This window comes from Cinclus cinclus, chromosome 2, assembly GCF_963662255.1.
Source record: "Cinclus cinclus chromosome 2, bCinCin1.1, whole genome shotgun sequence".
Taxonomy (NCBI): domain Eukaryota; kingdom Metazoa; phylum Chordata; class Aves; order Passeriformes; family Cinclidae; genus Cinclus; species Cinclus cinclus.
The window spans coordinates 91,727,061-91,752,923 of NC_085047.1; the positions used below are offsets into that span (position 1 = coordinate 91,727,061).

General features: G+C 41.4%; 2 protein-coding genes across 6 annotated transcripts in view; one reads left to right on the top strand and one right to left on the bottom strand.

The window, feature by feature from the left end:
* The window catches only part of GAS6 (growth arrest specific 6), a 40,223-nt gene extending 25,752 nt beyond the window's left edge, over nucleotides 1–14,471 (top strand). The window contains exons 9-15 of the mRNA XM_062515078.1: nucleotides 98–216; nucleotides 601–790; nucleotides 6,307–6,471; nucleotides 7,985–8,153; nucleotides 9,683–9,855; nucleotides 10,664–10,889; nucleotides 14,320–14,471. Coding sequence (XP_062371062.1) covers nucleotides 98–216; nucleotides 601–790; nucleotides 6,307–6,471; nucleotides 7,985–8,153; nucleotides 9,683–9,855; nucleotides 10,664–10,889; nucleotides 14,320–14,471 — 1,194 coding nt within the window. The remainder of the gene's footprint in view (nucleotides 1–97; nucleotides 217–600; nucleotides 791–6,306; nucleotides 6,472–7,984; nucleotides 8,154–9,682; nucleotides 9,856–10,663; nucleotides 10,890–14,319) is intronic.
* A 4,558-nt stretch (nucleotides 14,472–19,029) lies between these two features.
* The window catches only part of TMEM255B (transmembrane protein 255B), a 64,582-nt gene continuing 57,748 nt past the window's right edge, over nucleotides 19,030–25,863 (bottom strand). For 2 of the 5 annotated variants that reach the window (XM_062487943.1, XM_062487941.1), the window contains 2 exons: nucleotides 22,487–22,630; nucleotides 19,030–19,691 (listed from right to left, as the gene is read on the bottom strand). In XM_062487943.1, coding sequence (XP_062343927.1) covers nucleotides 19,524–19,691; nucleotides 22,487–22,630 — 312 coding nt within the window. In that variant the 3' untranslated portion in view covers nucleotides 19,030–19,523. The other 3 variants (XM_062487942.1, XM_062487940.1, XM_062487945.1) reach the window with 2 other exon arrangements.

Genomic DNA, 25,863 nt, shown 5'->3' on the forward strand with positions numbered 1-25,863 from the left:
ACAGACCTTTACTTTACAGCACTCTCTGATTCTCTTTCTGCTGTAAGCAGAGTAAGTGCTGTCTGAGTAAGCACTCAGAAATGTGTTTTGATTATAGAACATCATACCATGTGTGCCTTTTGCTGTTGGAAGGAGTATTAAATCCTTGCACCTGGGGAGGATGTTCAGCGGCACTCCTGTTATCAGGCTGCGCTTCAAAAGGAAACAACTGACGAGGTGAGGACAATTTTGAATGACATTGAAATGCTCTGACTGGCTTTGATGCATGCACGAGAGTGGTTACAATAATAATTGACCCTGCATTCATCGTTATTTGCTTGGATTATGAAGTCCTGTAAGGCTAAATATTACCTAACTAAGAAGGGCAGCCTTGACCACAGAGTTGTTAGGATAATTACTGAAATATAGTGTTGTATTCTTTATTCTTGATGATATTTTAAAAGCTGTATTCACAGCTTAAGACTTTCAGGAATGCATTAAAAGCTAGTATGTTTTAACAGAGCTTTAGAGCTGCTAGAATTGATGCTATCTGTATGGAAAGTACCCTGTGGTTTTTGAACTCTGCATAACTAATTTATTTCTTGGCACCTGTGTGGTCAGACTTGTGGCTGAGTTCGACTTTAGAACCTTTGATCCTGAAGGTATCCTTTTCTTTGCTGGAGGCCATCAAGACAGCACATGGATAGTGTTGGCTTTGCGCAAAGGACGGCTGGAGCTGCAGCTGAAATACAACGGCATCGGGCGCGTGACCAGCACCGGGCCCCTCATCAACCATGGCATGTGGCAAACGGTGAGCCCAGACCCCTGCTGAGGTCTCACTCCTTCTTGGCTTCTTTGGGATGTACTCATCAAGTGCAGATAGGCTTTGTGTATTCTTGGGAAAACGCTTTTCCAAACTGTCTATCCATGCATGCCAGTATGTTATACATTCTAAGGTGAAAACGGGATATATTTCCTAATAAATTGAACTGTACTTTATATCCATTGTAGTATAGACTGAATCTCTAATTTGCACAACTAGAGCAACCACTTGTACAAATGATGCCTTTAAGATGCAGTAGGGATAAGATGACTTCAGGTCAGTTCACCCTCTGGGTGAGGGCTGGAAGTAAAAGAGAAGGAACATTCTATCTGTTCTTTTAAGAAAGTTTCCAAGTGTGTTTGGGGTGGGGGTGTGTGTGGTTGATTTTGTTTATTTGTTTAGTCACAAGCCTCAGAAAATCTGAGACCTTGACAAATCTCTTATGCTACAGTATACTTTTTATACTGTTTATATACAAACGAGACTGTTTCCCTTGTAAAGATATCGGGATCTATTACAGAATCATAGAATTCCAAGAAAAGGTTGGAAGAGACCTCTAAAATCAAGTCCAGCTGTCAACCCAGCACTACCACCGTAACCCCTAAAGCATATTTTTATTGATACCATAATCCCAGAACCTCATGAGATTGTAAGGATTGTAAGGGTTCATATTCTTCTTGTCACTCTCACAGAATATCAGCTGGAGATTTTGGGAGTGTTACAGCTGTTGCCATTTGTGTCAGGATCATGAAAAACATCCTGTAGTATGATCTACACTACATGAGGAGTTTATACATGGTTTCTCACTTCTGCCTTTTCCCCTCCTTTAATTTTTTCTTACTTAATTAGTTCTTTTAACTTCTAAGTTGATGTGCCTCTTGGAGGGTGGGTGGGAAGTTCTCACCTAACTCACATGTATGAGACAAATGCAGATACTGGTAACTGTGAATCATTTTCTGGTTTGCATTTTTTAGTATATAAAAACTCAAAATTATATATTAAAGAAATAAGCAAGGTGGGAAAAATTTGTTTCAAATTCATAAATGAAGAAGTCCTTGAATAAATTCACTACCAACTACTGACATTTGGTAATGTTTCCAGCAGATGAGGTGATGTTTGCTTCAGTTCCTTGAGTGTCAGCAAAACCATTTTAAATACCAAATGAAGAACTGTAGAGGTTCAGTGTAGCTGTAGAAAAATGTCTGACATGCTATATATTTAGATCTATCTTACATATCTATATATCTATAACTATCTATCGTATATAGGAATAGCTCAAGCTAGTTCTTACTGAACTTTATGGTAAGAGTCATTCTGCTAATTTGAAATATGACAATTGCAATTGCCTGCAAAGAGAGGATGGTGACAGAAAATGTGAAAAGCAGAGTGGATGCCACTGGGGTGATTTGTGAGTCACAAAAATCAGCAGTTACCAAGCTAATTCATTTAACACTGGAGCTAACATACTTGTTAAGTGTCAGAGCTCATTATGAGAGTATTACAAACTACTCCATATTAGTTTGAGGGGACACAGCTGAAATGTGTTTTCTTTCTTCAGGGAGAGAAGGCTGTGTGATAAAAGTGTCATGTTAAGGCAAGAATTAAATGTCTCCTGCCAGCTATCAGTGTCAGGGCTCTTATCCCCAGGTATCATCCCAACCAATAAATTGCCTGGCTGAGTGGCTGCAGCAATGCACCCTGTGTAATGCAATTGTGTCAATCCCCAGAAATCCTTCCCAGAGGCTTTTTGGGACAGTACAGACCAAACTGTGGGTGTTGTGTGGAGAAGGTGGGCAGGACCCACCTGATGGGGTGGGGGCAGAGGTGTCCCTGCATGGTGCTGGTGTCCCCAGCCAGGGGTGCTGCCCTGCATGTGGTCTGAGCAGGGCTGGGCAGCTGCCAGAAGCACAGATAGTATGGCACGAGTGGAGGAGAGAGCATCATGCAGTGCTGGCACAGGAATGTGTGCCTGGAGCAAGTCAAAGGCCATAATTCTGGTGACTGTCTCCCCAAGTGAAACAGTGCAGTGCTGATACTGCCCCAAAGCAGGAGGATTTACCCACAGATGAACAGCATCAGGAGGAAGGAACCTTTAGTCTCTTGACTTTGTTGTTTAGACCTTCGAGATCTGGGACCTTGCCTGGTTTGCTGGAGGGATCTTTGATTTCTCATTTCTCTGCTGTGTTTTCTTATCTCTTGTTTTCACCCTAGAGATACTCAGCTCTCTTCTGCGTGACATCTACTGTCACAGACCTCTAAATGCAATTTCACCTCTATGGCTGAGTGATACAACTATAAATTCGTTCCTACATTTTATCCCCTCCCACATTTCTCCATTCTTCTCTGTCTGGCATGGTTTTTAATTTAGGAAATTCCATTTAAAGATTTCTTTTTACTGTTTCCTGTTATAAAACATGTATCTCCACATTTCATTTTAAGCATGGACTTGTATGTACTTTGAAGCCTCACTTTCTATGAAGCACAACCCCAACAATCTTCAGACATCACAGTCCAGGTTTAGGTGCTGTTGTGAGCTTTAGTCTGGACTTCAGTATGCACAGAATAAAGCCCTTAATTTTGGTTAGATCTTAGCCAGAAGACTTTGGATGCTGGAGAGAACTTCATATGGGTTGTGAGAAAATAGCAATTTTACTATTTAGCTTTCAGCAGATGGAAAAACAATGAGTATTTAAAAGCAAAATATATGAAAAAGCACCAGCAGTGTCCTAATCTCTTGAGCAAAAGTTGTATACTTGGCATTATACTTGGCATTTTATACTATGGCATTTTCAAATATTCTACCTAGGTGTTTTCTCTGGTGTTAATCCTTCCTAAGATGTTTTGAAATGAGCATTGAACCAGCGTTGAAAACACAAACCAGCAAACCTCAGGAAAGACTTTTTATGTGGTCATTTGTGTGTAACACAGCTCGATGAAGTGGCATGTATGAAATGATGATAGTAGAGAATGCACTCGCCGTCTGTTTGTTTTGCATTTCCAAAAACAGTCATAATTTTGTCTTATTTTCGGTGTTCAGTTTAGTACTGCTCTCAGGACACAGTCTGGTTAACAAAAATAATAATTTACCTGCGCTGTTAAATGTCAGGGCTGAAAGTTAAGCAATCACAAGATTGGTATTTGGTTTTAACCCTGCAGCTGACTGTAGGTCTGTCCCTTTTCAGTGCTGTCCACTTGCTTTTCAGCACACAGTGGACAGGCTGACTATGTCCTATGAGCTATCCAGGGCAGGAATTAAAGCACAAAGCTGACTGCTCACATGGCTAACCCTATGGGAGCCCTTAGCTATGAGAACTGTCCTTCTGAATATCCCCAAGCCATGGTGGCAGGCAGCAAGTAGCTTCTCCTTGCTACAGGAGTAGGGAATTGGAGCAGGATGCTAACTACTGAAATGCTTCCTCTTTTGGTTTATATGTGATGCTGGTGCACGAGCAGTTAAGCCTTGATTCTAGGAAACAGGAGCTTAAAATAGCCAGAGGGCATTGTAAAGTAGGCAGAATGTAAATTCCTAAACTGGAATCTGTTGAGAATTCCCACAGGGATTAACCCCTTCTCTTATGGAAGTTATCACTGATTTGGGTTTGCTTGTATTAAAGATTAGATGCAGCTAAGAACTCAGAATTATTTATTTTTATTTTTATTTTTATTTTTATTTTTATTTTTATTTTTATTTTTATTTTATTTTTTTATTTTTATTTTTATGTTATTACTTGTTATACAATTGCTATAATTATATACTTGCTATAAATTTTTAGAAGGCCCTGTATTCTGGTGGCCCTGTAAGGAGCAGTATTTCTTCACAGTATGGGCACTGCTGCTTCTGGCTTTTCGCAATCCCCCTTAGCTCTGTGTCTGCCCACTGTCTGTGCCAGGAGCAGGGACACGGTCTGTGCCAGCTCCCTGTGGCACTCCACAGCCCAGAGCATTAGGGCAGTGGTGACCATGACACTGAGCAGAGGTGTTTGTGTGAGTTTTTGGCTACACAGCCCCTGTAGCCCCTGAGCCAGTTGGGCTGCCAGGACCTGTGGGTTTATGTTCCCACACACTGAATGGGCTTTACAGCCATCCAATACCCAAAAAAACCCTGTTGGAGACTGGCTTATGTGTCTCCATGGAATGCAGTCTGGAGATGTAGGTGCTATTTTAAACAAGCAAGCTGCAGACAAATAAATTCATGGCCTGTAGGATGTGGCACAGAGCAACACACCAGGTGGAAACAGTGTTGTAGCAGTATAACCAGATTGTACTGGAATCCACAAGAGAAGAAATAGATTCATGAGAAGAGGAAAACCTGTGAATAATCTTTTCAACTATCAAATTCACTTTATCTTCTTTACTGAAGACTGCAATCCAAAGGGAGTGCCCAGGTATAAACCTGCTCAACCCTGTCCTCATTTATGGTACAGCCACAGAACAAGAGCTCAGAATGGCTGAGAAGAGCAATTTCGGGAGAGCTAGTCAAAATGCAGAGAGAAAGATGTTCAGGACCCAGCCTGCTAGCAGGGAGAGGGAAGGATATGTCTAAACATCCTCTGAAATAGATAATTGGCTCTGTACAGCAGCTCACTGATGGAAGCAGCACCTGGGTGTCCCAGGGAACAGAGCTGTACAGATGAAGAGTGAGTAGGTGAAGTGTCTGTCATAGAGTGGGAAGAAGATGATGAAAGAGGTGTGTTCCTTTCTTCTCTACAGGAAGATTGGGATTGTTTTCTGCTACAGCCACAGAACACCCTGTTGGCAGCAGGACCCACGTCCCAAGGCAGCAGAATCTCAGCTGAATCTCTTCAGCAGTCTGGTGCATCAGCTCTGGGCTTCACCATCTCTCCCTCCACAGAAACTTTACGGTGCTCCTCTGTGCAGTCTGGTCATAATCAAAATGATGATTTATTTTTTTTTTTTAATTTCAGTGGTAATAAAATCTTCCTAGCAGTACCTTTTCAGAGGCACGGAGGGAAAATTTGCAGATGATTTTTTGAGAGAAAAGTTATTGCCTATTACACATTTTTATTACCTTTTCAAAAATTACATCCTATGTTGTGCTTTTTGAAGAAGTTGGTATTCAAAGACTGGGTCTGGGAGGCTTCTGCATTATCTTACACTGATCCAACAAAAGACACCTTGTTTGTCTTTCCAGCTTTTCCTTTCACATGCAGTTGCAATAGGAAGTTTCAGATTAACAACTCATTATTGCATTTACATTTTGCATAAAGCAACCTACAAAAGTCATGTATTTAATCCACTCACATTTTTCTGTAGCTGTTTTAAAGTAGGTGGACTCTCTTCACCATTAAGGATAATCACAGACTGCTTTCTAGAGTATATTTACCTATCAAGATAGAGTGTGACCTAAAAGGTGAACAAAGAAGTTTGGGAACTGCAAATATTTCTGTCTTGGGGATTTCTCTGGGGTCTGCCCTGTGGCTAAGGCTGCAGATAGTAAGTTCTTTTCATACTGAATTATTCAACTTTGAATTTTACTTTTTCAGATCTCTGTTGAGGAACTTGAAAGAAATTTGATTATAAAGGTCAACAGGGATGCAGTTATGAAAATAGCTGTCTCAGGGGACCTGTTTACACTAGACAAGGGAGTGTATCAGCTGAATTTGACAGTAGGAGGAATTCCTTTCAAAACAAAAGACCTTATTCTACCAGTAAGTATAGCATGATAATTTGTGTTCCTTTGCATGCCTGAAGGGGCTTGATTTCATCTTCTCCTGGGGTAATGTAGGTCTTTCCTGAGAGCAGTTCAACTTGCCCTGAAACAGGTGGAATTATCACCTACTGGATACAGCTTTCTGTCCATTGACTATAGCAGGAGCCTAAGCCAGGAGCAAAGTTGAGACTCCAGATTTTTTGATTGGTAAATTTGGGTGAGATGTATCCCACCTGCAGAGTTAGGGCACAGCAAAATTGGAGCACATGCCAAAATTCACAGTGGTCAACTGGCTTGGAGGGCATGAGTGGCCCAGGGCAGAGGTGGGTGGGCACACTGCTGTGTGAGTGTGCCACTGTGCCTGCTAAGTCTGGAACCAACATTGGGAGCACTCTGTGTTGCGACCAAAGTTTGTTCATCACATGTAACATATCAAAATTTGCTTGTTGTGTTTGCTGCGTCAGTATAGTGAGACCGAAGGAAAAACAGAATCTTATTTTTCTTTATTTCCTCCTAACTGAAGTCAATAGAGTATATGAATAAAAGCTAAGGCTGTCCTTGGGTGAGATTAAATGATTGCTGTGTTCCTGGAATAGCTGCTGCTCAGGCTGGTTTGAATGTCCACCACAAGCAGAGTTGGCACCTTGAAACCCAAATTTGCATCTCTTTATTCCTAAGTGAGGAAACAAGCTTGTGGTTCTATGACTGGCAGCAGCTGAGCTTCACAGCTCCCTGCTTCACAAGAAGTCATTCAGGGCTACTGCATGTTGGAAACCGTATGCTCAGGGTGTAGTCAGAATCTAGGATTGAGAGCCAGAACTCCTCAGGTTTTTATCCTGGCTCAGACACTTAATTCTCTCCTTCCTTTAGTTCAGAGTAGTGGTGTTGATTTAGAAGCTTTGCAAGAAGCCTTCTCTTTACATTGACTCATATTTTAATGCTGACATTAGGTACAGGATAGCCTAACTAGAAGCTGGAAGGAGTAAGGTGTGTACAGAATGGTGTGCCAGTCCTGTGGTGCAGGCAGCTTCCTTGAGCCAGAACCCAAACTCCTATACTGTGATCAGCTCCAATGTCTGTCTTGTGTGTAATGCAGGCTGTTTGCTATGACAAAAAGGACTGGAATTTTCAGCCTTAAGTTAGCCTCCATCATTTGCAATGCAGAATTACAGAGCTTTGGCTACAGAGCTTTAGAAATAAGTTGTACTAATGATGGGCAACACATAGAAGAGCTTACAGACTCAATACAACCAAATCAGCATCTGCACTAACCAGTACCCTTCTGGCCTGTGGAGACAAGCTGAGCTCAGGGAAATTTCCTGGAGAAGCACTGACCACTCACTTGTTTGGGGTTGCAGGATTGGGGTTGCCGCCTATTGGTTTGCATGTGCATAACACATAAAAATTATTTCTTCTGTTTAGTATCATAATAAAATCTAGTATTCCTTTGCACCCAATTCCTTTTCACTGAACAATAGTTTGAGGCATGAGATACTGCTTTATCTTCCTAGATAAACCCTCGTCTGGATGGTTGCATGCGGGCATGGAACTGGCTGAATGGGGAGGACACCTCTATACAAGAGACCATAAAGATGAATGAAAAGATGCAGTGCTTTGCTGTAGCAGGACGAGGCTCTTTCTATCCTGGCCAAGGTTTTGCTGTGTTTAATCTTACTTACAGTAAGTAGGCTGGGATTTTTTTATTTCTGACCTGTTGTCCTACCATTAACCATACCTGGTTAATAAACACTGTGAAACTCAGATGTATGCCAGACTTACTGTTGATTGATGCAGAAAAGACTAAACTTGTGGTTCTCACTGAAGGAAGGCCTATATATGATAGTTTGAGCCAGTGCAAATATGCCCAGCATGGATTATGTTGTTTCTGTGTAGCTCCAGTAATACATTTTACACTCAGACTGGTTCCAGCTCATCCTCAGTCTTAGAGGCTTTACATTTCTCTGTCAACAGCTAGGTGTTTCCAGTCCTTACCATTGTTTTCTGCTCAACAGGGAGATCTGCAAGCCATGCTGCTGTATCTTGAGGTTATGATAGACAGAAAGATCAATATTGTCTATTGTCTTGGATTCGCTTTTAATCACAGGGTGTCATTACTTGCACTTGGAACAAATGCATTAATCATATCTCTGATAGAAGCCAATGAAACTGGCATACAGTAATAACAGGTTCCAAACCAAACTTGTCCATACTAATGTAGCACTCACAAACCCTTTTATTGTTGTAGATTATTGTGTTTGCTTGTCTGTGTAATCAGCTATCAGTATTTCTGAACCCACACAAATGCTGACCATCTATTTCAGTGTGGTGTGTAAGTCCTGCTCTGCAGGAGCCATCTGTTCAGTGTTATGTGGATTTTTCTGCTGTGCCATGGTAATTAGGGAGCACCAGGTATCTGTTACATTACTTAGCACATGGATTTAAAAGTTGCAAAGTAAAGACAAGGCAGCATCTATAGCGCAGGTGAATTTCCTATCTGTCTCTCTCTTTTTTTTTTTTTTTTTTTTTTTTTTGCAGTGGTAAGCTTTATAAAGAATGGATTATTGTATTTCAAGATGTGGTGACATAGCAAAGCTACTCCTGTGAAGGGAGGTTGCACGAGCAGGAGTGAGATATTTCTTTGCATGCTGCATTACCTTTTAAATCATAAGGGCACTGAGGTAGTAAGAAGATACCAGAAAGTTTAATTCAGGGTTCAACAGGTGAAGTAAAATGTGCCACAGTTTTGAGAGACTGGTGATCAGGAAGAGTTCGAGTAGGTGATGAATGTACTATGCTTATACAAGTTTTGACTTTAACACAGGCTTTCCTGAGTGTCAAATTTCAACTTAGATTTATCAATGATCTTTGGACAACCTGGTTCAAAAATTGGTTTTTGGTTGACCTACCTTGCAACAGTTCTTTGAATGTGTCAGATTGGCAGCCACAGGAATCTGACTAACTCTTTGTGATAAAAAAGCTTTATTTTCTCTTTTGACATTCTGAAAAGCAGCAGAATGCATAAAGTAACAAGAGGAAATGGTTGCCATTATCTAGTCCTATTTTATGTTAAGGTTCTTTGGAATTATTATTATTTTTAATAAAGAATGTGGTAGTCCCTCCAGATGGTCATCTGCCTATGGTCTTCTCCAGGGAGAAATTGAAAAGCTTATGCATTTGACATGTTGTCCTATGAATTTCTTTTTCTGCAGTTCAACTTTCTTCTGGAAATGAAACCAAGACAAGTTGGGAAATTGAAGTAAATGCTGTCATTCAACCAGCAACAGATACTGGTGTGCTGTTTGCCCTAGTTACAGAAGAAGCATCTGTCCCTTTATCACTATCTCTGATTGATTATCACTCCACAAAGAAACTTAAACAACAGGTAAAAAACAAGTATTTTTGTAGAGAAGTTTCCTTGCTGTTTCCTGGTAACTGGAAGGCAATTTCAGAAACAGTTGTTATAGGTTTGCTGCCTGCCTTATTATTTGTCCCACCTGTTCAGAGCATGGTCTGAAACAACAGTGCTTGCCTGATGTTCTACCTCTTACAGGTGTGTGTCAGATGCTAACAGGAACGTCTTGGCAAATGTGGCTTAGGTGAAAGATGGAACTGCTCTATTGAATGTGGGCTTTTTTTTTTCCTGGCACAGAAACTGTTTAGTGCCATAAAGCAGGGATTTCCAGTCTCACTTAGCAGTTAACTGTCCCAAAGTAGCCAAGAGACAGGCTTTAGGTGTGGGAAAGGTGCTGGGAAAAGCCAGTTATGAGGAGTGTTGAAACTATTATTTAATGGCATTCATAACATAGCATTCTGGCATATTCATATTCTGGCATTCCACAAGGGTAAACCAGGAAGGGTTTCACTAAATCCCAAGAGTCAATTTTCATTTATAGTACAGGAGTTCCAGTCAGTTTGGTTCCAGTGCAGTATAATGATTTCTGCAAGACCCACTAAGAACACTCTCTGAGAAAACATGGTTTCAAGAATTAGACCCACTGGTTCATTGGTTTTTCATCTATGCAAATGAGCTCAGAACACAATCAGCAATAGTAATAAGCCTAATTCTCTGGAGGCTCTGCTAAATATTTGTAATAAAGGGCACATTAGGCTCATCCTGGTACTGGGTAAACGTAGCTAGGTATTTTTCTGCTCACTGCCTGTTTTTCTTTATTCTTTCCTCTGTTGTTCAGTTTATCATTGTGGCCTTGGAGAACACAGTTGTGTCCAGACTGGCAATAAATCTCTGTGATAAGAAGGAACACTCTGTAGACGTCCTTCTCAAGAAAGATCATTTATCCCTGAGGGTAGATGGGGTAGCAGGAGAGACTGAACTAAGCACCTCTGACTTGGAGGAGAGTCTGTCCATCTTGGAGAGCTCTTTGCAGTCAACGAAGACATACGTGGGAGGATTACCAGGTGAGCCTCCAGTTCTGTACCATGGACCACAGACTTCCAACTCACCTTGCTGAACTGGGAGTTAGGAAAACTGTTTCTGTTCAAGCTGTGAGACTCCTTCTCTGCTTCTGTTTGAGCAGGCTTTGTCTGCAATGCAGGAACATGATGGATCTGGAGTTACACTTTCCTTGAATGATTGTGTCCTTCTGAGGGCAGCTGGAGGCAAAAATCGAAATAGGAGGTTTTGCTTGTTCAACAATAGGAATGATTTAATCTGAAGGATAGCTGTAAAATGGGTTATTATCTTAAACCTGGTAAAATCCATAGGAGCTGGACTGCAGGTTCCAGCTTCTTCATTAATGTAATGAACCTGTGGAAGCACTCCTTGAGGGGAGTACTAGGCCCTCAAGTTGTTTTGCCTGAGTCTTGGGAAGCCCAGTATGGTGATTTTTGCTGGCTGATGCTCTCCTTGAACTGGTCACAGCACGACTCATTTAACTGAGTGCCTCCCAGCAGAGGGCATGCAGGGCACAACCAAGGGGTTAACACCAATTATAGTTTCTCTGGCTTTTCAGAAACAGCAGGGTTTCTTCTGGGAGGTCAGTTTGTGCCTCTCTTCTGAGCCTGTAAAATCAAACTTTCATCTGAATCGTGAATTTTGGCCAAGTTTGGGAGTTTTTTTCTTGTTTTGCCTGAACAGGTTTATCAGTTCCTTCTGCTGAGAAATGCAATTAAAGGAACACTTGTGTCTCTGATACACATGATGATACTCTGATACACAGCTAAGCAAAATCTTGCCCTTACTTGCCCAAGCAAGGGAGAGGTACAAATGTTGGCCTCATGTTAGGTGCTGAGGCAGTCAGGCTGGAACAGGATGGCTGAGGTGCCACATGTAGTAGGACACATGGTGTGGCTGTCCCTACCATGAGTAAGAGTTTAGAGAGGTTTTATGCTGATGATGCAAATGGCTTCCAGTCACACCTGAAAGAGGGAGGCTGCATACCCTGGGACATTCACACAATGGCAGGAACAAGGCTGAAATCCCAAAAGTACCATTTTCTACTCTCAGATTGAATTCTCTAAACTGGCCACTGCACAGGCAGAAGAGGTTGCCTGCTTTCTTTTAAGTTGCTCTCAGATGCACAGCAGAGACTTCCACAGCTGAGAAAATCATCCCATTCTGTCACTGTCCCAAGTTCTCTGTGGTTTGCTTAGACTACCTGTGCTGGGTGCAGCACTGGTTTTAGTTTGCCAGAACTAAGTGTGAGAGTTACCATGGCTGTGGCAGCTCAGGCTCAGCTGGCTGCTGTAGGTTTAGCTACTATCCCCCCTTTGATCTGTTGTGCTTAGCAACAGGAATTTCTGCCAGCACTCTGCTTTTGCTATTGAGAGGAACCCAGTACTTGCATGAGAAACCCTGTCATTTGTCAAATAAGTAAACATTTCAGCACATCAGCTGGTTTAATCACTCTGGGTTAAATAACAGTACTGAATGGTCAGATCTAAGTGAGATTGGCTCATTCAGATTTTGGAAACATTACGCCGTTTTTGGTTTTTCCGTGCTTCACTACCCCGTGGAAAAAACAGTATAGTGGTCAAACTTCATGTCTTTATTCCATTTTCCACAAATAAAGAAATAATTCTGGATCCAAATGTGTAATAAGCACATCTGATCCTAAGCACAGCTAATGTTGCAGATGTGGAAGAAATACTACTTTGAGTTTCAATAAGTAAGAGAGAACACGTAGATATTTATTACATTTTCCATGTAATAGAAGGCTTTCCATGTAATAGAAGAATTTCCAGGATTTTTAGTTCTGGTAAATCCTAAATTATGTAATTTATGTGATCAATAGGTAGTTTTTCAGAAAATGTGCATTCCACCAGGTGAAGGAACATTTAAACTGGACTTCCAAATCTTTACATGACCACATTTCAAACAGATCCATTTCTAGTCATAACAAAAAATTAAATATTTTCACATGATTTACAACTACAACACAAAGGAATTTTTTAAAAATCTCTTACAAATCATTCTGAAAGCCCACACTGTCTTTCAGTCAGCCCTGTGGCACATGTAATAGCAATCTGCTTAACTTCTTAGATGAGTCTTCAAGCTGTTAAGTCACAACTTCAACTCCTGACTCAAAATTTAGTTTAACTTTGTGTGTGGTATTACAACAGAGATGCTACATTCCTTTAAGCAGACTTTGCAGATAAACTTTGGTAAATGGGGAGGAATGGGAAATAGATAACATCATTAATTAAAGCAACTACCAAGCAATAGTACCTTTCCTTAAGGAAGCTGAAGAGATTTATAGTATTTCTTTGTGGCTTACAGATCTCCCATGTTCTCTCTCCCACTCAGTCCTAGGTTCTGTCTGAGCTGTGTCTGATCACATCAGGCCTGCATATCTCCAGGCAGAACACTTTAAATTTCATATAATCTTGGGTCAACAGGACAACCTATTGTTCAAGTTGTCCTTGCTTCAATGTAAAGATAAGTGATTTATTTAGCTACCTGAATCACTGTGAAGTTAAATATTCTCTGAGACATTCATTATTTTCCATTGCACAACTAATTTGATTGGCTCAGCTTTGGGTTGTAAATAAACTAATGACCTTTAGGGAAAGGTAGAGGACAGAGCTCATGTAGATTTTCTTGTCTTTATGTTACTGTGTGGGGTTTGTGTTTGTTGACGGTCAGTGTGTACATCATATTACAGAAGTTAGTAGTTAGACTGACTAATTTCCTCTAGTCTATTGGATTGTACTTAGTGTCTTCTTCCTTGCCATCTGTTTTCTGCCCCTGGTAAACTGATTAAAAGAATGTCACTGTGGATCTCCACAGTAAAAATTAGTCTCATTAGCCTGACCAATTCAACTGATGCATTCCAGCACCTTTCTGATGAAGGCCAGCAACCTTCTTGTGCTCATACAAAGTAAAATTGTGGTAAAGATGAGTCCAGCAAATAGTAGAGGCAGCATATGGGAAGTGCTTTCCTGCCATAAAGTTCTTCCTATAATCTTTTGGGAGCTATTTTGAAGAGAAAGAGCATTAGAGGAAGGTCTAATATCTCCATCAATAACAAAGCAGAGGGTTCGGAGATGGAGGGGGGAAACATGAGGCTGGAAAGCAGTGTGAACATATTGTGCCACTGCAGTGAAGACTTGCTGCTGTGCAGCAGAAGGTTTCATGGTTTCATCAGGTCTGGAGGCCTTGCAGAGACACAGAGCAGCTGAGGAAGGGTTCAGCCTGGGAGAAGGGTTTTTATGCACCGGGACAGATGGTGTTTCCATCACGCCTGCCAATAGGGCAGGGGGCGGTAGAAACCCCAGCATAGAAAAAGGTGAGCTTGAATTCATTGAAGTGAAAGCCATCTGAGCTTAGGCAGGGCAGGTATTTATGTAAAAGCAGCTGTCAGAGATATTTCTCTCCCCTTTCCGACAGACGTTCCTGTCACTTCCACTCCGGTGACCGCGTCCTACCATGGCTGCATGACCCTCAAACTGAGCAACACGGCACTGGACTTAGATGAGGCTCTCTACAAGCACAGTGACATCACCTCACATTCCTGTCCTCCAGTCCAGGAGGATCAGTAGGTACCACAGCAATGCAAAAGTTTTATACTCAGAAACTTTCAGTGCTTTTTTTCTTTTTTTGAAAGATATAAATTATTCAGATCTACCGCACTGCGTGTATAGTTTCTCTTAAACACTGAAGTTACGTAGAAGCTACTGATCCTTATGTCAGATTGATTATTGAAATACTCTTTGCTTTGAGGTTTAAAGGTTGTAATATATTTGTAAATAGTTCAGAAGACTAATATTAAATAAGTCGAAGTACAGAACATACTGAAAGTTGATACTATCTTTAGACTGTAAGGCAGTTTCATCAGTAATGTGGGAAACCTGGTAATATATGAGAGTGAACTGGAAGAAAAATAATAATTCTGTATTATTTTTTATTACCAAACACTGCTTTCTGATTTGCAAAATATGAGAGAATAAAATATTTACATACAAGTTTTTAATTTACCTGTACTGAGATTATTCTGTATTCTGGTATTTGGAGACAATAACTCCAAATGTAGATGTAGAGTTTGATGTAGATATTACACTGGGAAATGGGGGAGGGCTGCTTTTTTGAATTGGGATTTTTTTTTTTCCTTTGGAGGTTGGGGGTTTATATGCTTACATCAGTATTTCATATCTTCTCAGCTGCAGAACAAATGGTGGCTGCTATTCTTATTGCTAGAGTTTCTCTTTCTGGTACCACAGAAAGAAGACTCAGTTGTGACCTTTAGAAAAAGTCTTGGTCAACAGAAAATGGAAAATTAGGTTAGGTCAGCAGGAAACATTTAGATGAAAAGACACAATAAGTTGAAAGCCATACAGCTTTTTTGTCAATAGCTGCTGGAGTAAATTATGAGGTGTTGAGAATTGGGGAATATTATCTGGTGATGACATATTTTTGCTGCTGCATTTTTAGGTTGGCTCATTCACTGTGAGCCTAGTGGGAGCAAAGAGGCTTGAGCTGTGAGAATTAGCCAGGCTGAACTGCAAGAGATGAGAACATCTTTGGAGGTTTATGCAGGAAAGGTTTCAGAACCATAGTGTGTTCAGTTTTTCAGCTGTCCTTCTGAAGTTGGGATGAGTTTTGCCTAGCCTGTCTTGAGTCACTTAAATTTTGTTTTATTTGGTCCTCATCTTGCATCAAATTAATAAACTGAGTAATATTGGTATATGCTGTGGTACAAAATCCAAGTATTGGGTGGCTGAGTTTACACCATCCTTCAGAGGATTAGCTTGAAAAAGTTCTAGTTCCACAAGGTCTTTTATAAATTATTTTTGGCCAGTCATGTTATGTTTTCCCTAAGCAGATAAAGGGATGACACATTAGTCTAAAATGTGTCATTAGTCATATGTGACCAAACTGTGAAGGTACAACTGTCCAGAGGAGAAGAGGAAAGAAGGGGAAGACTATTCCAAGCATATTTTCTGGCAAGGATCCCTGATTTATTTAGCAGAGAAGGCAAGGTACCCTATTTGCCATTAGACATGGCATCATAACTTCTTACCATGTTCAAATCAATGAGCTGTAACGCAGTAGGGGCAGAAAAGAACAGAACTTTATCACTTTCAATCAACCTACTCATTTCTACTTGGAGAAAAGCTACTGTCAGGTCTGACCAGACACAAGTGTAAAAGGAAATTTCTCACTAGACAGTAATAACTTACTGAGAGACTGTGCATGGATAGGAAAACCCAGCAGTAGTTCTATGTTTTTGCTTTTTCTTCAGTTGAGCAAGGGGAACCACCTTGTTCCTGAAACAGCTTTATGTTACAGGTGATGACTCTGGATTTGATGGAGTACCCAATAAAGATTAGATTAGTATCTTCAGGAAGAGCTGGAAATCCTGAAGATATTCTGTTTAATAGAATGTCCATACTACAGTGTTTTATTTTCTGTGTTTTTCAGTTATTTTAGTCCTTTACTGAAACACAGCTCTGTGCTTGTTTTTATAAATATTCTCCACAGTAGCCAGTATGGGGCTGTAGTTTGGGTCTGTGCTGGAAACAGTGTTGGTAACTCTGGGATGTTTTAGCCATTGCTGAGCAGGGCTTGCACAGTGTCAAGACCTTTCCTGTTTCTCTCCCCACCCACCAGTGAGGGAGCTGGGGCTGCACAAGGAGGTGGGAGGGGACACGGCTGGGACAGCTGATCCCAAGTGACCGGAGGCATATCCCACACCATATGGTGCCATGTTCAGCAAATAAAGCTGGGGGATAAAAGTGGAAGGGGAGGGATACACACAGTGATGGTCTTTGTCTTCCCAAGTCACTGTTTCAGGTGACGTTGTCCAGCTCTCCTGGAGATGTCTGAACGCCTGCCTGCTCACAGGAGGTGGTGAATGAATTCCTTGCCCCCCTTTACTGGTGTGTGTGGCTTTTGCTTTACCTATTAAACAGTCTCTATCTCAGCCCGAGTTTCTCACTTTTACCCCTCTGATTCTCTTCCCAATCCCAGCGAGGGAGGATGAGCGAGCGGCTGCCCAGGGCTGGGCTGGCAGCTGGGGTCCAAGCACAAAAATTTCCCATCTTTTTAACTTGGACTAACTTCACTGAAAAAAAAAAAAAAAAACAGACTCAGAAGCCATTTTTAAACCAAGAAGATCAAACAAGTCCTGTTTTACTTTGTTCTTTTCAAATGAAACATGCTAGCAAAATAGTTTCACGTCTGGTATTTTTGTAAAATCTCTGTCCTAGTTCCCAAAAAAACTACCATGTGATTCACAAATGAATCACAAACATGTCTGACCTTTGTGTTAATGTAAGTGACACTACTTATGAGGCCAGAATTATTTTGGGTCCTGGAAATGTGAATCCTGTGGTACGTTATGGTACTCTGCAGTTCTACACTAAATGTCACATGTACAAGAGCAGAATTTTCTAACTCAGAGCAGAATTGCCCATGGACTTTGCATATGTGTACATATATGTGAAGATATTTTGCATAGACCACAATGCACCCTGACTCAAAATGTGGTTAAAAAGAGTAACTCAGAATTTCTCAGTCTGGAGAATGACAGAAGAAGCAGGGGTGAGAGGGGCAGGAGGGAGGAGGGGTGTGTAAAGGTGAATTTTTTTAATACCCTGCTGAAGTACAATACTGGAGAAAGGTTTGGATGAAGAGGTAGCTGCAATAAGCAAATAAGCATTCCTTCATTCCCTCTCAGTCACTTGCTTCAAGCCAAGAGAAACATTGATTTAATCCTTGTTCAGTTAGTCTAGGTGCTCAGCTCAAAGGGATCAAGTCTATTCTGGACATTGATTCCCTCAGAATTAACCCAGATGGTTCCCCTGGTAGTATTCATAGCAAGTAAAAAGAAGTAAATGTGTAGCTTCATTTATTTCATAATCAGAGGGACCATGCTTTTCACAGCATGTATTTGCACAAGAACTAAGCATTTTGGATGCCTTAAATTAATATTTAAAACAAAACCAATGGTCTCTGACTTCTGTTCCTCTCAGCCACGTTTGAATAACTCACCTCGTCAACAATACACATAAGGCACCTCATCACTGCTCACTGGCCTAAAACTTTGCATCTCAGAAAAACTTTAATTGAACAAAAGTTGGTTTTTATGGTCCATATAAATTAGTCTCTCTTCTTATGTGTATCAGTACTGAATCTGTTTTTTATACATAGAGGTAAAACACATGAATTAACAGATATTTCTTGGAAGTTGCAAAGTATGCAAAAGGATGATGGCTCTTTTTTTCCTATTGCAAGCAGGTCTAGTGGTGTCACTTCCTTTCAAAGGAAATTGTCAAGTAAGCTGGTTTTGTTTGTATAGTTTTTTTTCCAATATCTTCATAATACAGAGCAGCTGCTTAAAATGTTAGTGAGAAATACCTTCAGTTCCCTGTTTTACTCTTTGGCATTTCAGGAAATTTCTAGAGTTTCATTGTCTGACTAGACTGTAAGACCTATAGAGCAAACAGCACTAACACCCTTCCTGCAGGAGCAAAATGCAGTGAAGGGATGCAGCATTTAGATGGGTTTTCATGCCGGTTGTAAGTACTCCTGTCCCAAAATATGGCAGATTTCTTCCAAAAGCAATTCCAGCTAATGTGGTGCACAGTGAGGAGGCAGGGTGTAGACTACAGGGACACGGCTTTTTTTTTCCTGTCAATGGCACTGCCAAAGGTAGTGTTGCTTAGCCTTTGAAGAATATAAATAAATTAAATAAATAAATAAAGGAATTAGTTCTCCTCATTCACTCCGTTTCACTCATTGTAAAATGCCTGCATCAGGTCTTGGGTTAATTTAAAAATAAATAGGGGGCATTTAACCTAAAACGGTTTTGGTTGTGGTGTTCTTTTGACAAGAAAGGAATTAATTTGAACATTAAAGTGTAGCCTAAAACACATGTCTGGGAGTGGTATTTTTAGTGCATTAATGTGACATTTCGCTATGCAGACTAGACTGGCACAAAGTTCAGATAAAACAGTCCAAACAGAATTGGCCTTTCTATCTGAAACCTGAAAAGGGAAACTGTTTGGTAGGGTACTTCTTCCTCTGTTCTTCTGTCTTCCTTTCCTTCCAAATATACACAGCCTTAGGTATAGTATAAATATACACAGTGAACTTTATTGTAAAATAATTGCCACACTTTATTGGTACAACACTTTCACCAGAAGAGTTATTTTAACACTACAAGCAAACAAACTCTTGCTACCCAAAATTATTGATTCTGAGAGCTCCTGGCTACCCACTCAGACAACACAGGCTCAATCCCCTCAATGGTGGTTTATGAAAGCAGAACACATATGCAGAGTGCTTTCTTCATTTTTCCTCTTGAAGAAAATCTATTCTGCAGTAGACTGAGAGGGAAACATCTCATGCTTTGCAGTAGCCAGAAAGTTCTACTACATCTGACTGCAGGTAAACCGAGTGACGACATGCCTGCCCCTATAGTTCCAGGGCTCTGCCCAACTCACAGGGAGATGTGGGTAAAAGTGGAGTGGTGGTAACACACTCTGTGCTGGGCTCCTTTGGGAAGTCTAGTGGTGCCTGCACAGCACAGTTTCCAGAGGTTTCTGTAGAACAAAATAAAGCCTACCAGCTACTAAAATTAATTCATTATTCTATGGTGCATATGGTGGAGGCTTTTCTCCAGGCAAGCAGTATGTTGGTGTATAGAGAGCTGGAGCATTCGGAGGAAGACCATAGCTGGAGCTGGACTGAGATGGAGGTTGAGTTTCTTCTGATAAAGAAATGTCAGTAGATGATGTTCCCGGAAAATTGCTGGCAGGCTGTATCAGACAAAGAAAAATAACTTTTTCAGTAAAGGATTACAACCCCATTGCAGTTTTATGTTTCTTGTCGTGTGTTACATAATGAGCCCCATGATTAAATTTCTCACACATTGCAGCACAACATTAACTTTAGTTCTAAAGCACCTGCTTAAGTGTGGCAATGATGGTGTCTAGTGAAACAAGACAGATTCCATCTGTAACCCAAGCTGTTTTTAATAGACATTGTGCAGACAGTTAGGCAATAGAGCAGAACAGGAATTTCTGCAGGAAAAGATGCTTGGCTTCCTGGGTGAGGCACACCACCTGACTGTCTGATTAAGTTACGTGTAGCTGCTCGTTTCCAGGCATCACTGTGAAATTTAAATTACCTCTGATGTAATTAATCTCAGTTATAAATACTTGCATAAATGGAAGGTCTTATTCCTTTGCCAATGCAGATTTGTCTTAAGAGAAAATTTTACAGGTAGGCACGTGTCTCCTTCTTTGGCAGTCAGCTATGATGGGGCTTTGGCTGAAAAAGGCATGAAAAATAAATAGGGCTTGGGAAGTAGCCCATCTTCAAAAACAAGCGGGATTTGTTAAAACAAAAGAACACATGTAAGGAATAATATTCAGCATAAAAGCCTACTACTGCTTTAAACCAAGTTTTATCACTGATTTCAAGAAGGTGAGAATTTTACTCCTCCTCTCATACACCAGCACATTCCAGTCTATGGGCTTCAGCTGAAGACTTGGGCTCAACTCCCCTCAGGTTCAGACTTTAAGTGAACTTAAAATGCCTGGAATTTAAAAACAATATGAAGTAATCGTGGATCTTTTTCAAGGGAAATGAAATATCTGGGCAAGTGATGTTCCCTGCAGCTAAAAAAATTAATAGTCACAACCTAGAAGGCCAGGGCCAGATGCCCTTGGACAATGGCATCTCAGAGCTGTCCAGGGCTGGCAGACCCCCTGCCAAGGTGTTTGCTTCCTTCATGAGGCTCCTTGTGAGCAGGGGCTGCTGCCATGGGTCAAACCCTCCTGGCAAGAAGAATGTTTACTGCATTTGTACCACACAGTGACTTAGTGACTGAGAATGGGGACATACCAACAGAAAGGCTCATTTATGCCCTTTAACTCTCTGATGCAGTGCAGATGTACTGACAGACCTGCTAGATACATCAGCTCCAAACCTAGTTGGTGTGGGCTTGGGCTGGCTTGGGGTTTTATTAATTTTGGAGTTGTTGCTTCCCTCCCCTCTCAGACTGCAACCACTGCTTCCATCTGTTTGCCTGGAATTGTTTCTGCAGTGAGTTCTTCTCTAGCAGGAATAACTGGCACAACCCATAACTGCTATTATCACCACCAGTCCCTGCCCAGCTAAGCAGGACCATTACCTGCCCAGCTGGCAGGCCTGCTACCAAGACTAGCTGTGGCTGAACTGTACCAGTAAGGGATGTATTATTTTGCTGGCACATGTCACAGTAAACAAAAGAAATGCTGGTTACATCCTTTCAATATGTATTCCTGCTATCTCCCTTTTTTTTCCCATATGGCTGATTTATTTTACAGACTTTGCCTCTCTGGCAAGCATTTAATCAGTGGATAGTGGATACAGCAAAGGACCAGGAATGAATGTCATATACCTTTAGCCCGTGATAATCCACTGGTGACCCTAAAGGGTAGACCAGCTCAGCCAGTGTCTTCTACTCTGTGGACAGCTAAAACTTAATTCAGTTTCCCACACCTAAGTGTCCAGCCCTTTTGGGATGCCATGGGATATCCCAGATGTCCACACAGATGTGACCCAGGGATAATGGGACCTGAACCTGGACCCTCACAGAGTAGCAGCAGGGGACAGGTGCCTACTTGATCTCATTATCAGGCACCACTAGACCCCATCATGCCAACAGCCCCTGTGTTCAGTCAGATGAATCCCAGACCCAGACTAGGATTAAGGACTACAACCATCTGAGGCAGGGCTTGTGAAGGTCTGAATCCAGCAGCTTGAAGCACTTAGATGGAACATGAAGACCTCAGACTTCCAGCCACACAGATTCAACCCACAGCTCTTGAGCAATGGAAGCAGATAACAGGTAAGCTTCTGGCTGTTCCTAATCATTCCTGCTTCCATCATTCATGATTTGTACCTTTGAATAAGTTTATTATGATAGTTTTAATTCATATATTGATGCAGAAATTACTTCTCTCCAAAATGCAACATAATGAGTTCATACATACAGGGAGATGGCTTGCTTTTATTTTTTTCCCCAGGAATAGAGTTAAATTTTCCAATTGTTTCTTACTAACCATCCCAGTGTTTCTTACTAATGTCTCCTGACAGCTTGATGGTGTCTGCCTCTGAATGTTATGAAGGGGAAGGAAGATAAATGAACACACTTACTTGAAAAAGTAGAAATCTAGGGAAATAACTGTGTTTATTTTGGAGCACAGATAAGAATTTAGGGTAAATGCAATGGAATTTTATTTCTCAGTGGACACAGGACTGACCAGTCACAATGGATCCTCATTGCTACTTACATTAATCTTTTCAGCTTAATTTCATGTGTTTCTATCCCCTTCTCTCTCTCTACTCTTGGCTACTTTTACTTCATCAGCAGGCAAGAGTCCAAAGGACAACCAGAGGAAACCTGAGGTCTGAGAACAGCCCAGAAAACTGGGCACAAAGTCATCCCACAGACAGACCTGGGAGCTGGGATCCAGCTAAGACCTATCCCTGCAAGGTTTGTACTGAGTAGCAGCTTATGCTTTTCTGCTGGTGTTTTTACTGAGGGTGTGTTTTTGTACTGTACCTGAAGGGGTAGTGGGTACGATGGATATGTAGAAATTGTTGCTGCAGAAGGACAGAAACCAGCATATGTCAGGATCTGCTGGGCAGGGTTGTACAGGATCTGAGGAGGAGATGCAGCACTGAAAGCAATTTGGGACAGAGGTACCTGTTGAGCACAGAAGACAACAATATATCAGTCAGTACAATGGAGGGCTGGAGCAGGGACTGCTCCTAACACAAACAACAAGACAATTTAACAACTTTCTATTTTCTAACATAACACCAGGAGTACAAAACACCAAAGAGCAGACAGAATGAGAGGAGGGTGTATCCGGAATGTGTTTTCTGAGTAAAAATACACAGCTATTTTAATCTTCTTCCCTTGGAAAAAGGCTGCTGGTGCTTCCCTAGCAACAGTTACAGCAGCACTGGCAGGACTTCAGATCCAAGACACCTAGAAGAGCACAACATACAGCTTTGGTTGCCTCTTCTTATTCATCCAGCACCAAACACCAAATCCTTCACCATTTGCTGCAGACTCCTTCCAATAGCAACTATCTGATGCCCTCAAGTCTTTTTTCTCTGCTTTCCTACACAGATCTACCTAGAACTCTCTTTCCAGTTGCTCTTCTTTCACAGCCCACTCTCACTTGGGAAATAGAGATTGCTGCCGGCTCTCCAGCATCACTCTCAATGTGCTTACCTCATTCCTACTGCAGAAAATCCTTCTCTCATGGCTTTATTGGCATGTCTTTTAATTACAATGAAAAATGAAGTTTGCAGGAAGAAGTAACAGCTCACATTAAACCAGCTAAAAAATCTTGGTCAGGAAAAAAGAGCAAAAGCTAAATATGAAAGAGGGTTTGTGTTAAACCCCAAAACCCTGTGCTATATAACAATTTGTGAAAGACAGCAGAGCAACAGAGCTTTGTGAAACGTTTTCATGAGGTGAATCCAGTGGTTTCTTTTATTTCCTTTGTTTTTGTTAGCAGATTCCTCCACATGAGAGCATGGAATTTTCTTTTCATTGAAATAATAAAGTATGGTAGTTGCCAGACAAATGCTGAAAGCGGCAGCCAGGATTTTTTTTTTCTTTTCATTTCCTTTGAAATTTATCAGTGGGAGATATAAACCACTGGATCCTCTGGAGACAGTGCGAGATCTCTCTGTGATTGAGAAAGAGGTATATAAATTGTGTTTGTACATGGAAAACATCATCTAGGTCACTGATGTACCACATAAGGTTACTGAAAAATCTAGACTTTAGTTTCCTGGAGAAATTTGGCATTTCAGGAGCTGGCACGGAGAAAGGATGGGATTTAAGGCAGAGAGAACTGCCTTATTTCATGGGAGAGGCAAGTCTCTCATCTTCAAGGCACCCCCTCAAAATACTCTCACCTGCAAGGTACCCACCTTTCTACCTGTCCTGCTGGGTGGATATGGTGGGGAGAGATGAAAAGTCACTGCCTCAGGAGTAAGGAGGAGGAGCAGGTAACCTGCTTGCTTCAGAACCAAAGGTTTGGGGCCAGTGCCACAGCCATAGAGTGTGCCCTTCCTCCCTCAGAGAAGGGATAAAATCAGACCACTTTGACATAAATGAGTCAAGAAACACTTGTTTTATCCACAGATTGGAAATATAGATGCCTGTTCTGCATCTGTCACCAGCTTTCTGGTGTGGGTCTCTGAGTGCTGCTGTTTGACCCCTTTAGGCTTCTTCTCTTGGGAACCTCTCTCTGTCCTCTCACATTCCATCCACCCACAGAGCAATGCTCTCTAATTCCTAAGGATTAACATCTTAACAGTCCTAGAAGACAAATTTGGGGAGCCATCCATGCCACATCTATTAATCAAAGTACCCTATAACCATGCTGTCTGGTCTCAGCCCAGGGCCAGCAACAATTAGGGGTTACTGAAGCTGGTTGGATGCTTTTATCAAGTATTCCAGTAATTACTCTGTGTTAAATTACTTACCTAAAATACATGGGTAGGTTGAGACATTCTAAACTCCACCAACACCCAAATCAAAGAGATAAGGAGCTATGAACTAGCCAGGGAGTGCTAACAGAGCCAACTCACTGGTGTCACACAGACCTGCCAGAGCATTTATGTCTGACCTCTAGCTACTTCTCACATCAGACTGCACCTTTAGTTGCTGGAGTGCTAAGACATAAACCCATGGCAAGTAGCTCAGTAATTAGGGGTTAGTTTAGCTTTCCTTTTTAGAGCAGGATGAAGAAGAGGAGAGGGGATAAAGCAATGCTATTTAATCTGTTCAGATTCCTTCAAGGACTGCAAGAAGGAGACTAATTAAAAAGAAATTTAAAAGGCATCCCCTTCCCACCTCCCCATCCTCCCCTCAGGATTATCAGTAGTTCAGATTAACTCAGCCCTAAACTCAGGGCAGGCAGATTCCTTGGCAAGAAAAACATCCAGAAGTCATCAAATGAATATCAAGACAGGGAAGGGAATTTCTAGATTAACTCAGCTTCAGCAAGTGAAATTTTCCAGGTAAGTCTTTACCTGCAACTCCTGTAAGAAACAATCACAGTGTGCAATCATTTTGGGTACTTTGGCTACATCTATTGATGTAATGCCTTAATCAGCTTTTTGTTAGAGGTGACTTTAAGGTAACTGCCTCCATGTCCTATATCCAAGCATGCTGTAGATCTGAAAAGGAGGGTTCCTGTTGTAACCACAGCAGCTCCCCCAGCACCCTGCAGATCACAGAGAGCAGCCCCATGGGTGACACAGCAGCCACTGAGCTGACACCTTGGGGGTCAGGAAAGCATGAAATATTTCTCACTCAGCCAGCATGGCCCCCAGGCAGGCAGCAAAACCACAGGGAGTGTGCCAGGATCTGCAGGGAATTTGTCACAAGAAAGAAAAGCCGAAACAACCAAAACAACACCTTTTTTTTTTTTTTCTGTTCAGGAAATATGATGGGTTTAAACGAAAGGGCACTGTTTTGCAAACTCTCTTTGTAATATGGTTTGGCTGTCAGCATTCCCCAGAGATAAACATGATGTTTTTTGTTTGACTAGTCAGCTTGGCCTTGTGTTTTCTGGAAGTCAATCCCAAAGCAATGCTGTGAGGCATTTCAGGGGGCTTTGCAGTTCTTCCTGCAAAATGCCAGTAAGCATTTATGTGAGAAGGTGACATCCTAAAGCAAAGTAAATAGTTCTCTCACATATTTTAATTTTTTGCTCTTTTTATTTCAGTCCCCTGCGCCTTTCTTTTCCTCTTTTGCTTGACGTTTTATTGACCCCTATCTTCCTCCAAGACTTACTCCTTTTGTAAGGAAAGGGAGCAGCAGATGGGCAAATTACCTCTGGTACTAACTCAAAAGAACCCTGAAAAAGCCCAGGCAGGAGCAAGGAGCAGTCATTGCATTTTGGATTG